The sequence below is a fragment of the Ostrinia nubilalis genome, chromosome 2 (assembly GCF_963855985.1).
Source record: "Ostrinia nubilalis chromosome 2, ilOstNubi1.1, whole genome shotgun sequence".
Lineage (NCBI taxonomy): Eukaryota > Metazoa > Arthropoda > Insecta > Lepidoptera > Crambidae > Ostrinia > Ostrinia nubilalis.
In genome coordinates, this window is record NC_087089.1 from 6,104,132 (window position 1) to 6,118,256 (window position 14,125).

The 14,125-nt window shown below is 37.7% G+C and overlaps 2 protein-coding genes across 2 annotated transcripts; one reads left to right on the top strand and one right to left on the bottom strand.

The window, feature by feature from the left end:
* Positions 1–719: 719 nt before the first annotated feature.
* Positions 720–2,306, bottom strand: LOC135080799 (uncharacterized). The gene is made up of 4 exons (XM_063975525.1): positions 2,153–2,306; positions 1,906–2,065; positions 1,070–1,788; positions 720–993 (listed from the first exon to the last, which is right to left on the bottom strand). The coding sequence occupies exons 1-4, from the start codon at positions 2,201–2,203 to the stop codon at positions 745–747; spliced, it is 1,179 nt and encodes a 392-aa protein (XP_063831595.1). The 5' UTR covers positions 2,204–2,306; the 3' UTR covers positions 720–744.
* A 499-nt stretch (positions 2,307–2,805) lies between these two features.
* On the top strand, positions 2,806–4,132 carry LOC135080808 (zinc-type alcohol dehydrogenase-like protein SERP1785). The gene has a single exon (XM_063975533.1). The coding sequence runs from the start codon at positions 2,908–2,910 to the stop codon at positions 4,027–4,029; it is 1,122 nt and encodes a 373-aa protein (XP_063831603.1). The 5' UTR covers positions 2,806–2,907; the 3' UTR covers positions 4,030–4,132.
* The last annotated feature ends 9,993 nt before the right edge of the window (positions 4,133–14,125 follow it).

Sequence of the window (14,125 nt, forward strand, 5' to 3'; positions counted from 1 at the left end):
AGCAAGCTGAAGTAGTGTCAATGAGCAGGGCACACATAGGTACCTACGCATAACTATCGGCCGATGGGGCAGCTAGTTTTTGTAAAGTGGGACGTCCACCCATAAGGCGATTATCACACTGCACCGCGCTCCGCCGCGGTACGCGGGACGACAGATTTAATCATTGTATGCAAGTACCTCAGTTTGTATAGAAAACACGCGCGGCACAACACACTGAAAACGCGTCTGCGCGCGGGATTTTTTATATGTACCTACCTAATCACGCGGACCGCGGCGGAGCGCGGTGCAGTGTGATAATCGTCGAAGGTGGTGACGACTTTAAAAAAAAAATTGCCAGAGTAAGTAATGTTTGAAACGTTACCGCAGCAAAATCTGTTTTTTTCTAATAACTTTAAAACTATCATTTGAACGAATTTTGCTATTAGTGGACAAATTACTGCTCACGATGGACTAATTATCTGCTATACTCTCGATTCTCTAAAGTACAACATTTTAAAAAAAATTACTGCGGTAATGCACTCAAATGATTGGGGAAGGCCTAATGTCACGGTAATTAGTATCACCGTGTATTCATCAGTGAACGTCCTTTGACTGAAATGATGATGATGATCAGGTAATGCTCCTTTGCAATAGCTATTTTGGCACATGCATACCTACTTGTATGATGAAGCACAAGCGCAAGCGCCGAGAAACAGAAAGGTTTTTAAAAAGTAGATCACTTAAAATACAAATAATTTGATTTATTCAGTCGTAATAACTAGGAGTATTTAAATTTAAATATCCAGTGCAAATAAGCCATTTTGGACCGCCGTAGATTCTGGCCAACTTAGATTGATGGTTACATCTATGTGGTTTGATGTATCTTCTTGTTTCTGGGCCAGTGACTAAACTTTTCATAAGTTTAATATTGTTCCCAGTTAAATTTCCTTCAGAAAGTTGCTGCAGCAGAGGAATATATTCAGGTTTCGATAATTCGTTTGATATCCGGTACATCTGAAATGTATCAATAAATTCAATAATCGTAAACAATTTAAATTATAACACTATGAGCTATTATTTAATTACTCACAACTAATTTTAATTGACTATTAGTCAACGGAGTGTTAATAGGCCCCAGTAATAACACGCTACTATTCCTCTCAAGACTATCTGGATCTACAGATATAAGTTCATCGCTTCCATTACTTTTTATTTCATCATTGATAATTAAAAACATATGCTCATTTCTTTCTGTTTTACTGTCTAGTGCGTTAACATTATGTCCTGCGTTAGCAGGCACAAAATCATTTACGGGTTGATACTTGGTCACCTTATTAATATGTCTCGTCTTTTTGCAGCACAGTGTTTTTAATTGCGACACCAAAACATCAAAAAGCAATTCTTTCTTTTCTTCGTCTTCTGTAGTCTTTTCATCCTTATCCGTTTCGATAGGGCGGCTATACAGTATATTGCTTAACTTTTGAATAGCAACATAGTTAGGATCGGCATCTGCTTTAAAACTGTAAGGATCCACTTGTTTATTATCCAATTTAAAAAACGCTATTTGTGATTTATTCTTTTCTGGTACAGTTCGGAATCTTTTCTTGACACTGTTTTGGGTATCGAAATCATTGTTTACTTCTCGAGGTGTATTGTCTACATTCAATTTGTTATCCTTTACGAACTTAGAATCAAATGCCAATTTTACGATATCTTTTAAGTCATACTCATTCTTCTTCGGCTGTTCGTTTAATAGCTTTATCAGTTCGTCGTCTGATAACTTAGAGAGCAAGTAAGTTACTTCGTTATCTAGGATAAAAAATGATCATTAAAGTAACTAACTAGTCACATAATAATATCGTTTAAAACTTTTATACCTTAATGGTTTAAATTGCTTTTAATGATGAGTTTAAATTGCTAACTTACCAGAACTTTTGACGAAAGAAGTTTTTGGTAAATATTTCTCATCAGGTAAGTAGCCCTTCGATGCTATCATATCTACTACATCATTATTGTTAATATCGCTATTGGAGTCCATAAAATAGGAATGCTTGTTCAGCATCGACATGCAAGAAATCGATTGGATCTGTAAAAGGTTTCGTAGAAGGTAGGTATATTAATATGTAGACAGGTACCTACCTAATTATTTTGATTAAATAAATACATAACATACCCATAGCAGGCCCAAATATATGGTATGAAAATAGTTCAGACACGATATCATAATAATTGTTTCTAAAAAACACAAGTGAAGCAGTTTAATTTCACGGTTGAATTAAAATTCCCAATAAGCTATATTGATGCTTGCATCCTTATTGCTTTTTCCATTAACAACTGCTCGTAAATTTTTTGCTAGCATGCGCGATAAGGCTCTATGTTGAAGAATAATTTGGTGTCTTTTTATTCGTCGTTTTAACCAATATTCCAAAACATTGATAATTATGGGCTTTGTGCGTCTTTCCGTTTTAAATAAGACTGAATTGGTACATTCGGTAACTCGAAAGACCAAAACGAAAAACTGGGGCACTCGTTAAATGAAACCTATCTCAGGCACACGGGACGATTCTCATCTCTCGTTCTCACCGCTGTGCCACGCCGCTGCAACTCCTGTGTAGCCAGGATCTACAGCTATATTTAGCCAGACAAATCTCTTTTACTAACTACTTACTTATTCGCAAACAGTGGCAAGCATTGGTGGTAATAATCTTCGAAGCTTATTTTTACTCAAACTCCTTTTTTTCCTTTGCCTAATTACTTAAAGAACTATATTCGAATAATTGCCTCTCCATGATCTCTACACCGGGTTCTCAAAACCAGCGTAAACCAGTCTACTTTGTTAACAAAAATACACTTCTCTCGCGATTGTTTATCAGTCAAGACTTTATCAGTTACATACTCCATTGCAAGTTCTGTTTACATTGACGTAACATGATTTGGAGTATTTTACTGATAGTAGTTGTTGCGAGCGCCGCAGAGAGAAATACGTTTGTTAATAGTGCAAATTCGAATAAAATAATGGCTGTGAAATTACCAAACTTAATGAAGGCAGTTGGTCTTTACAAATACTTACCGATTTCTGATGTGAACAGTCTTGTAGATATAGAAGTGAAATTGCCGAGTCTCGGAAAAACGGACGTTCTGGTAGAGGTAAAAGCCACAAGTGTAAACCCGATAGACACAAAGCAAAGAGCCCCAAAGCCCAATATAGAAACCACGCCACGAATTTTGGGCTGGGATGGAGCCGGTGTAGTAGTCGCTAAGGGAGAAAACGCAAGTATACACAACATAGGCGACGAAGTGTTTTTTATCGGAGACTTGAGGAAGAATGGTTCTAACGCTCAATACGTTGCCTTAGATGAAATTCTGGTAGGGCCGAAACCAAAGAATTTCACATTTGAGCAAGCTGCTGCCATGCCGCTCACAACAGTGACCGCTTTCGAATGCATCTACGATAGAATGTTAATATCGGAAAAAGATAAGGGCAAGTCAATACTGGTTATAAATAGTGCAGGCGGCGTGGGATCTATAGCTACTCAGTTACTCAAAAATATTGGCCTTAAAGTGATTGGAACTGCGTCACGTCCAGAAAGCGAAGAGTATACGAGAAAACATGGAGCAGAAATCGTCCTAAACCATACCAAGGACTTAGAAGAGCAACTAAAGTCAATAGGATATGGAGCAGGCGTTGATTTTATTTTGGTGAACTACGATCCCTTTCCATATTGGAACACCTTGATGAAAGTAGTTAAGCCTCAAGGTAAAATTGCTCTCATTGTTGACAGTAGCGGTCTGGTTGACCTAAGGCCTTTGAAAGATAAGAGTATAACATTAGTCAGTGAGATGATGCTTACAAAGTTGAAATATAATACTGAAGACCAGTTCAGATACCAAGAAATTTTAAAAACGGTATCAAAAATGTTTGGCGAAGGAAATCTGAATTGCACACTCACAAAGACAATGTCACCGATCAATGCTGCTAATTTGCGGGAAGCTCATAGGATCATTGAAGAAAAGAAGATGTTAGGAAAACTAGTCTTATCTGGATTTTAGAATTCTCAAACTAAGTAATTCACTCATAATAAATTTTCATGTAATAGACTCTTCTGACTAATAGTATTAAATAAATTACTTGCAGATGGTTTAATAAGTGTAATATGCCTTTCATTTAATATAAAGAAAGAAAGAAAGAAACATTTATTACGATGAACATCACTTATACATGACAGAGAACTTATCAGAAAAAAAGACAGAAATACTTAGCACATAAATATTACAAGGAAATAAAAATTGAACTGAGCAGTGCTATCCTGTCGCAACAGCGATGCCCATCGCAATGGGACTCCACTCAGCTTAAGCCGTGGCCCACGGTGGGGTAGGCCCAGGTAGGCCATGACAATGGTTTTCAGTGGGCCCCAATAGGTATAGATAATCCTACACATAATCTTATCGCATTGTTGCTACGGACTGTGTTTATGATGCTGCTACCTAGTCGCAACTTCGCAAGTAGATTCGTGTAATAAAAATGTATAGTCAGTAGATGACTATCCTGTATCCTCTGTCTTTCGCCGAGTCCGCACTACGGCTCAAGCGTCGCGTTTTTTAACCGCGTGATTTTATAACCATGTAAAACTAATGCAAGCGCCCGCGCTGCGGTTTTTTCCCGCGACCGATTTTAAAACCGCGAACAGCGCGCGACAAATTTGAAAATCGTGGTCAGTTTAGCGGTTTTTATTCGCAGTGCACGGAGCACGTCGCATTGTGTACGTTTCGGGCGGTTTCGCGGTGGCGGTTTTGCCGCTTGCGGAAAAAAACCGTAGTGCAGACTCAGCCTTTTATAATAGCTTTTCGGCCGAATACTGAAACGCCATTTAAATATTTGACGGCTTCTCAAATAGTTAAGCAGCTCCTAAACTTACATTTCGCATACTCAAAACAATATCTGAGCAGTTCTCAATTTTTAAGCACCTCTCAAATTAAGTTGCACTCAAACGCCACTTAAATGAATTTTCGCATACTGAAACGCCATTCAACGCTAAGCATTACTCAAACAACTGTCAAATCGTCTTAAGCAGCTGTTAAAGGACAATGGGCAAAATGGTACCCGGCTCCAATAGATATGTGTCTAGTATCGTTTGAAAGGTCTTACCAAGATGAACAACTTTTACTATGACCACCAGCCTCAGATCTGGTTGTGTACGAAGATATACATACGTTTTTTGCAGAATGGTACCCGGCTCCAATAGTTGTGTTTGTAGTGTCATTTGAAAGGTCTTACCAAGAAGAACAACTATTACTATGGCCACCAGCCTCAGACCTGGTTGCGTTCGAAGATAAAGATACTTTTTGTGTAACCTAAGTATCATACAGTATGAAGGGGGACGCGCTAGGGGCAGGGCACCGACGAGATGGTCGGACGCGGTGAGGAAGACGGTGGGCGGGAGTTTGCATCGTGCGGTCCACACAGCTTATGACCGCAGTCTGTGGAGGAACACTATCTGTGGTCGCGATCCTCATCAGTGAGGGACCGAGGATGAAGAAGAAGAAGTATCATACGTGTCCATCGTATGGTACTTAGGTTATGCGAGGCAGGAAGGGTTTACTGCTCCAGCATCCTTCCTTAACTCTATAATTATTGATGGGGACAATTGTGAAATAAATATTTTTATTTAAAGAAGTTACCCCCTTATTAATAAAAAGTTACACCTAGGAAGAACCTTGGATTAAAATGACATTTCCATACCAAATGACAATTTAAGCCAGAGTTCAACTAGGGTGTAACTTTTATTAATAAAGGGGTTAAAGTTTTATTTCTTCTTATGGGTTTTATTATGGGTTGCTAAAGCGAATAAACCCACAAGACCCAATAAGTCCACCTACAAGATAGAGAGAAGAAGAGACCGACGACCTCATAAAGGTAGCGGGAAGGCGCTGGATGCAGGCCGCCACCAACCGGCCATTGTGGAAATCATTGGGGGAGGCCTATATTCAACTGGACGTCCTATGGCTAAAATGATCATGATGATGAAAGCGAATAAAGGGCTATAATAGCTAGGGTAGTTCATCGTAGGTATAATCCTTTCCTTTTCAATGCTTCTTTTAGTTATATTAATAGATTGTAGTCATAATACATACTCGTATACATGGATGATTGTGTTATACTTTCATTATAATACTTAGTGGAATTACTGCTTTCAAAACGTGAATTAGAACTGGCCCCATAGCAGACATTTTCCTACATCTAAAGGCCTTTTAAAATATATATTGGTTATGGCTATTGGAGCGGGTACCACTTTCCATACATTTTTGCCCATCATCCTTTGAGAGTGCTTGCGCGGTATCTTAAATCCTATTCTTATACCTAAATCGACCTAAATAGTGGTAAATAATGTGTGTCATCGTTATCATTTCTTTCGAGCCTCGAGGAAATACCTAGATCTAATCGCAGGAACGCAATAAGGCTGAACGCTATTGAAAAATATTATTATAATGACATGCAATTCCGAGCGAGGTTCCGCGTCTCTAAAGAAACGGTGTTGTTTCTGGATTCATAATTTGGAAGCTCTTTGAAACCCCTCACCAAATGCCATACAACCAGTGGACCAAATACTTATTATTATAACCCTTTATAACCCTACTGTTCTACGCAACGGGAAGTTATGAACGTGTACTAGGTGATATCTTCCACATCTAACAGCCAACTGTGCATATCGTATAGTGCACGAAGTAACAACCAAAATAGCTGCTATGAAATCGCTTTACATAAACATGCCTATTTCTGAGGATTAAGGGGACATCGCATATAGTTCCAAAATACTGAACTGTCCTATGCATGACATTGACAGTGGGGCGCCACCGTCAATACCGAATCGCCTGGTTCCGATTTTTGCCATGTTGGAAACCATTAGCTGAACGATGGTAGCGCCCCCCTGTCATTGAGTTTGGTGGGACAGTTCAGCTTGGGTCATCTATAGCAGCATTTCCAAGAGTTGTTGATTTGTCAATTTGATGCTCTGTCAGTCAACAACAGTGTTGCCAGTCGGGTCTAGTCAGAAGTTACCAGAAATATTAAAAAAGTAACCTTTTTGAAAAAAAAGTAACCTTCATACGGGGGGGGGGGGGGGGGGGTGCGGAGCGATGATTGTGTAAGGTTGTTCATGGATGGAAAATGAATACAATTGATCATCTAAATTCGAAAAGTGACCAGTCGTATAAAAACGTTTCATGGATTTGCGTTTTATTATCGAAAAACATTCGCTAGAACTCATTTTTTTAACAAATAATAAATCAAATTCAAGTTTAAATGCACTTTATGACATATTTTTAAATTGTCACTATTAATATTTTTTACTGAATAACCTGTAAAAGTTAATTCTACAATTTCTGAAAAATCACCTAAAAGTAACCTTTTCATTAGTGTAACCTAAAAGTAACCACTGCAGTTCAAAAGTAACCTAAAAGGTTACAAAAGTAACCTTCTGGCAACACTGGTCAACAATGATAAATGTCAATTGTGGTTATAGTTCCAAAATACTGGACTGAGCCCCGATTACGGTAACTTTTAACGTCTACAATCCAGACACGCTTCATCGACGCTGCGATACGATTGGTCGAAACAGCTGACGTACGCTGTTGAACGACCAATCGTATCGCAGAATCGAGAAGCGTGTCTGGATTGTAAACGTTAAAAGTTACCGTAATCGGGGCTCTGTCCTGTCGATGACATTGACAGTGGGGCGCCACCGTCAATACCGGATCGCTGGTTCAGATTTTTGCCATGTTGGAAACCATATAGTTGAACGATGGTAGCGCCCCCCTGTCATTGAGTTTGGCGGGACAGTTCAGCGTGGGTCATCTATACGTTTCGGTCCACGATCGCCACTTAATAGATTTCAACAATAAAAAGTATCACATTTAAAATTATTTTTTAATTAAATAAAAATGCAAGCATTAATTTTTTTATATGATAAAACGAGATTTATATATAATAGAAACTAAAAATAAACTTTTCTATGTTAAGTTGATTGATTGATATTTCCATAAAAGACAATACATAACCAAACGATGCTGCGTGTAATGGATAAAAGACGTAAAGTTATCATTTGTGTAAATGAAAACATACTTTTTTTGGTAAATGTTGCCATTATGTAAACATTTGAAAGCTGCTTAGCTGATCACGGCTTCAAATCCGTTGAGTAGCGTTTGAGAATACCATTTAAAATTGACCTGAATGTCTCCAACTTCCTCATTGGCCCTAGAGCAATTCCAAGTATACCATCAATAAAAGCCTAATTAGAGTCATCAAACCTCTCAGTCATTCAATTAGAGCCATTAGAACTTCATAACTATGAGTTGTTTTCTATGTGTAAGCTGAGGACACGTGTCTCCAGCTGACACATCTGTATCTTCGTAAATATTTATGCTACGATAATGTATTATACCTCAAAAATTACAGTCGAATCCAAATAGTAGGCTTTTCACTTTTCAAGACTTTAGCTCAAATACTGTTAAAACCACGATCAAAAAACTATGTGCGAGCTGGAGTACCGTGTCTCCAGCTTACACATCTGTATCTTCGTAAATATTTAAGCTACATCAATGTTTTATATCTCATAAATTAAAGTCGAATAAAAAAACCCGACTTCAATTCTTTCAAAGCTATATTTCGAACCGTTTTCGAACTACGAACCGATACGTATGTGTAAGCTGGTAACACGTAACACACGGTGGATTATTAAAACCGTATAAGTTAGAGTTGCGTTTTAAAGATCAAATAATTCGTTATAATTAAAGTACACACGAGACATAATTTCAAATCTCTAGGCCTCTTAGTTTCAGAATTAAAAGCCAAAAACTATTTTCCCGCCAAATAATTCAAATAATATGGGTCGACTGCGACGTTGCCGTTCCGTGCGTCCACTAGAGCAGTCGAATTTGAACCTAAAAACTAGTACTGTTTGAATCATTTTTATTTGTAGTTTAAATCATTTAATTTCGATTATAAGAATTTTAGACTAGGAGCCGGCTGATTTCTGTATTGAGTACTTAATAACCTATATTTTATTAATAAGAAAAAGCTAGGTAAAACAAAATTATATTTTAATATACAAGTATAATAACGAACTTGTTTCCAAAGACTCAAATAGGGCAAGTGACCCGGTTGTGGCCACCGACCCCTTTGTGGCCATTTAGAACTTCAAATCGTTATAACTAAGGCAAAGACTAATATATTACTCTATGGTTTACGGGAATAAAAATATCTAATATTAGCAACACTGATAGCGTTAACAGCTTTGATGTGTCAAGCTTCACTTCAATCCAACAAGTCATTCTTTTTTGAGAAGCGTTAATTGTTTTAAGTCTTAGCAAAAAGGCTAAGGCGAGCGGGCGAGTAAACAATCATTATTTTCTAAATCCTTCTTATTTTTTTAAATGTTTATGTTAATCCTTAATAAAGAATACACTGTCTAAGTGGTACTAATGATATTTTATCGCTATTTGTTTATTAAGTGGGTTTATGAGAGGTGGCCACTAATGGAGCCAGAATTAATGAATTTTCCCATCTTTGGCCACATGACTGGCCAAAAGTGGTGCACGAAGAACCCCACTTTTGGCCATTTAGTTTTTATCGTGTTTTTTCAATTTAATTACTTAGCTATTTTGATATAAGTAATCGATTCATTTTCAGAGTTACGATTATAATTTATAATGCCTCCATCGAAACCAAATACTAAAAAAATCGGTGTTGTGAAAAGAAAATTGTTCCAGTACTCACCGCATAAACCTATACTATAGGTTAATATTGATCTCCTTAATTGTAATTTCAATTCAAGCTGAGATAATAATATTATATTTCATACTAGCGGCCGCCCACGACTTCGTACGCGCGGATCCCGTTTTACCCCCTTCATCTATCTTACGCGGTTTAGATTTTTTCGTACAAATATTTTTTCCCGGTAACTCCCGTTCCCGTGGGAATTTTGCAATATCCTGTTGTAACTAAGCTTTAGATTTTTAATACAAAAGGATTTTCCTGCGAATTCCCGTTCCCGTGGGAATTTCGGGAATTCCTTGTAACTAAGCTTTAAGTTTACTAAGGTACCTACATACCAAATTTCAAGCGTCTAACTTAAGCAGTTTAGATTTTTCATACAAAAGGATTTTCCCGCGAATTCCCGTACCCGTGGGAATTTCGGGAATTCCTTGTTGTAACTAAGCTTTAAGTTTACTAAGGTACCTACATACCAAATTTCAAGCGTCTAACTTAAGCAGTTTAGATTTTTCATACAAAAGGATTTTCCCGCTAATTCCCGTTCCCGTGGGAATTTCGGGAATTCCTTGTAACTAAGCTTTAAGTTTACTAAGGTACCTACATACCAAATTTCAAGCGTCTAACTTAAGCAGTTTAGATTTTTCATACAAAAGGATTTTCCCGCGAATTCCCGTACCCGTGGGAATTTCGGGAATTCCTTGTTGTAACTAAGCTTTAAGTTTACTAAGGTACCTACATACCAAATTTCAAGCGTCTAACTTAAGCAGTTTAGATTTTTCATACAAAAGGATTTTCCCGCTAATTCCTGTTCCCGTGGGAATTCCTAAGTATACTATAACCTGCCCAGGAGTATGAAAAATAATTGTACCAAGTTTCGTTAAAATCCGTCGAGTAGTTTTTGTTTTTTTTTGATGAATTTTGATGGCCAGAACTGGCACATGACTGTGGCCAAAAATGGGGTAAAGCTGGCCAAAAATGGCACAAATTCCCATTTCTTTTTCTTTTCTACAGGATTATTTTTCCATTGAATCATTATGAAAAAAAATATATTCTTAGGCTAGATCTAAATATCGTCACCGTCGTGGCAGAATTAAATAACTGACACTTTTGGCAAAAACCACTTTTTCCACTTTTTGTATAGTAGAAAGTGTTACCTATATTTTGATCTTACTCTCGTGGCAATATCTATGATATTTCCAAAGATATCTTCAGTTTAGTGAAACTATTGACCATAAATTACAACTCTGTTTGTTGTAGAATTTACGTGGCAAAACTGAATAAGTGACTTTATTTAATTCTGCCACAACTCACTGCGAACGTTGCTTCAAAATACTTGTACTAAGAAAGTCAACAAGTGACTTTATTTAATTCTGCCACAACTCAATCCGAAACATTGGTTCAAAATACTCGTACAATTGTGTTTTTGATTTATTTCATTTTTGTAACATTACTTTAAATGTTACTTTTAATTTCAATGTTCATTACTCAGATGTTGAATCTGGATAGTTACCTTCATCATTATCATCATTTCAGCCATATAGGACGTCTACTGCCGAACATAGGTCTCCCCCAATGATTTTCAATATGACCGGCTGGTAGCGGTCTGCATCCAGTGCTTTCTTGCTACCTTTATGAAGTCCACGTTGTGCTTTCCGGTACGTGCCCTCTACTCCAGAACCTTGCTGGCCCCATCGTCTGTCAGTTCTGCGTACTATGTGCCTTGTCTCTTGTACAGAAAAACCGAGCATAGCCCTCTTCAAAGCACGCTGTGCAACTTTGAGCTTATTTATAAGGCCTATAGTAAGAGGCCGCGTTCCCAAGCCATACATCATCAGTGGTAACACATACAGATCGTAGATTTTCGTCTTTAGGTACTGAAATATTTTGGATGAAAGGATGTTGTGTAGTTTCCCGAACGCTACCCAGCCGAGTTGGATTCGACCTCTTTCTCTACCTAGTTAACGTTTGTCCGAGGTAGACATACTTGTCAACAATCTCGAGATTCGAGCTCCTAACCGAAACTGGGTAGGAGGGCTCAACATAGACATTCGACAAAACTGACAAAAGCTTCGTTTTTCCATGTTGTTCACCCGAATGCCTACCTTTTGGGAGATTAAGGTCTTCGAGCATTGTGCCGAGGTCTTCCAGTGATTTTGCACTGACCACACAATATCGTCGGCAAACCGAAGGTGAGTGATGTACTCGTCGTTGATGTTTATGCCGAATCCTTTCTATTCGAGGAGTTTGAAAGCGTATTCCAATGCAGCGGTGAATAGTTTCGGAGATCCGGAGATATAACATCTCCCTCATGCCTCGTACTCCACTCCTGTACTCGGACCAACATGGTGGCGTGTATAAGCACTTCAGCACCTCGATATGTACCGATACTTTTCAGAAACCGGCTTGTTCGGGAGGCTGGAAGTCATCGAACCTACGCGCGAGATCATTCGTGATAACTTTAGAAAACAGCTTGTAGACATGACTCAGAAGTGAGATTAGTCAGTAATTCTTCAGCAAGGTTTTATCCCCTTTCTTGAAGAAGAGTACCACCACGCTTCTGTTCCATGCCTCTGGCGTTGTAAGTTAAATAGTCTCTGAAGGACTTGACTTTAATATCGATGTTCCACCCGCGTTCAGAAGCTCCGAGGTTATTCCGTCATCACCCGATACCTTATTGTTCTTTAGGTGTTTGAGATTTGATTAGCCATCCTAATCTCATATAGACTGATAATGCTGATATCCACAACATCTTCGTCGAGGTATACAGCTGTCCATAAAACTTTTCAATCTCACCCAGAACCTCGGCTTTTGTTGACGTTACACTACCTTCCGCAGTCTTCAGCTTCGTAAGCTAGCTTCGCCCAATAGAGTAGTCTCTTGCGAACACTTTCGAGCCTTGGTTCCGGTCTATCGCCTCTTTAATACGATTTGTATTAAAGTTGCGAACATCATGTTGCAAGGACTTCCATATCTGTCTATTGAGCTGCCGATGTGCCTTAGCGTCATCGGAGATCTGCAGAGACATTGAACGTCGTTCTGCTATGACGTTGAGGGTAAGGAATCCCTATGGATCCCTATTACAGTTTTATTGTTTTTGGATTATTTTAATTTTGATATTTATTTCGATGTTGGTTCTTTCAATTGTATTTCAATGTTATAGGAATCTGATGTTGATGGTTACCATACCAATTTGTTAAAAATTTATAAGTATTAAATAAGTAGGTATATTCTAGTATTATTTAACAATTTTACAGATTTTGACTAAAATTGCATAATTGCATTGACAAAACAAATAAAATAAAATGAATAAATCAACATTTAGGTCAATAAAAGTGTGGCAAAATTAAACAAGTGTACTTATTCAATGGAAATATTCGTTTTTGTAATACCTTGGTTGAGGCAAAACTAAATAAGTGACATACAAAAACTAAATAACTGCAACTTAGTTGTAAAATACGGTTGTGGCAAAACTAAATAATAACATTTTTATTTTTTTATTTAAAATAATACAAAGTAACATCATCGAATACTATTGAATTAATAAAGGTAAATTTGCTGTATAAAATATCAAAAGACCGACAATAAAATATTTTAACCCTTAAAAGTTATCGCCATTTTTAACGAAAAAAAAACACAAAAACGTGAATATCTCGCAACTTTGGTTTTGTCAGTTATTTAATTCTGCCACGACGGTGACGATATATTTAATCACTTTTTACAAGAAATAAGTCCGTGATAACAAGAACTGTAAAATGATATAGCCTCAAAGTCTAAAAAATTCTTAAAATGGCCAAAACCGGGTCACCTGCCCTATTTGTGGCGTTTCTAAACGCAACCACTTTAATTTTTATTTAAATACCGTGAAGTCCCACGATTCTGCCACGTCAAGTGGCAAAAATGGGCAACAACTATACAGGGTGGAAACGTTAAGTGATCTCACTCGATTATTTCTTAACTATACAAGATATTAAAAAACTGGTTACTGATCCTGAAAGTGCTTAATGAGCTCTTTCAAACGGTACCAATAAGGGGTCATCCATAAAGTACGTCACACGTAAAGAGGGGGGGAGGGGGTTGACAAAGTGTGACATGGTGTGACAAGGGGTGGGAGGGGTCCTAAGTTTCGTGACATCACATTTCAATTGTTTCAAATATTTGATATAATGTTGATTTCATAAAAAAAGTACTTAATTTAAATGGAAATAAAACTAATTTCGGAACTGCTGTTAATTTCATAATTTTTCGATGTGAAATTGCAAAACATGTGACGTCACACTAGGGAGGGGGGGGTCTCAGAAATGTGACCACCTGTGACAAGGACGGAGGGGGGGTAAAAAAATCATGAAATTCGTGTGACGTACTTTATGGATGGCCCCT

Bases quoted from the DNA above. Each gene is read 5' to 3' on its own strand.
- LOC135080799 (XM_063975525.1), bottom strand. From the start codon at position 2,203: ATGATATCGTGTCTGAACTATTTTCATACCATATATTTGGGCCTGCTA. The intron at 1,789-1,905 runs GTAAGTTAGCAA...TTTTTATCCTAG, and splicing joins TTCTTTCGTCAAAAGTTCTG to ATAACGAAGTAACTTACTTG. The intron at 994-1,069 runs GTGAGTAATTAA...GATACATTTCAG, and splicing joins ATAGTCAATTAAAATTAGTT to ATGTACCGGATATCAAACGA.
- LOC135080808 (XM_063975533.1), top strand. From the start codon at position 2,908: ATGATTTGGAGTATTTTACTGATAGTAGTTGTTGCGAGCGCCGCAGAG.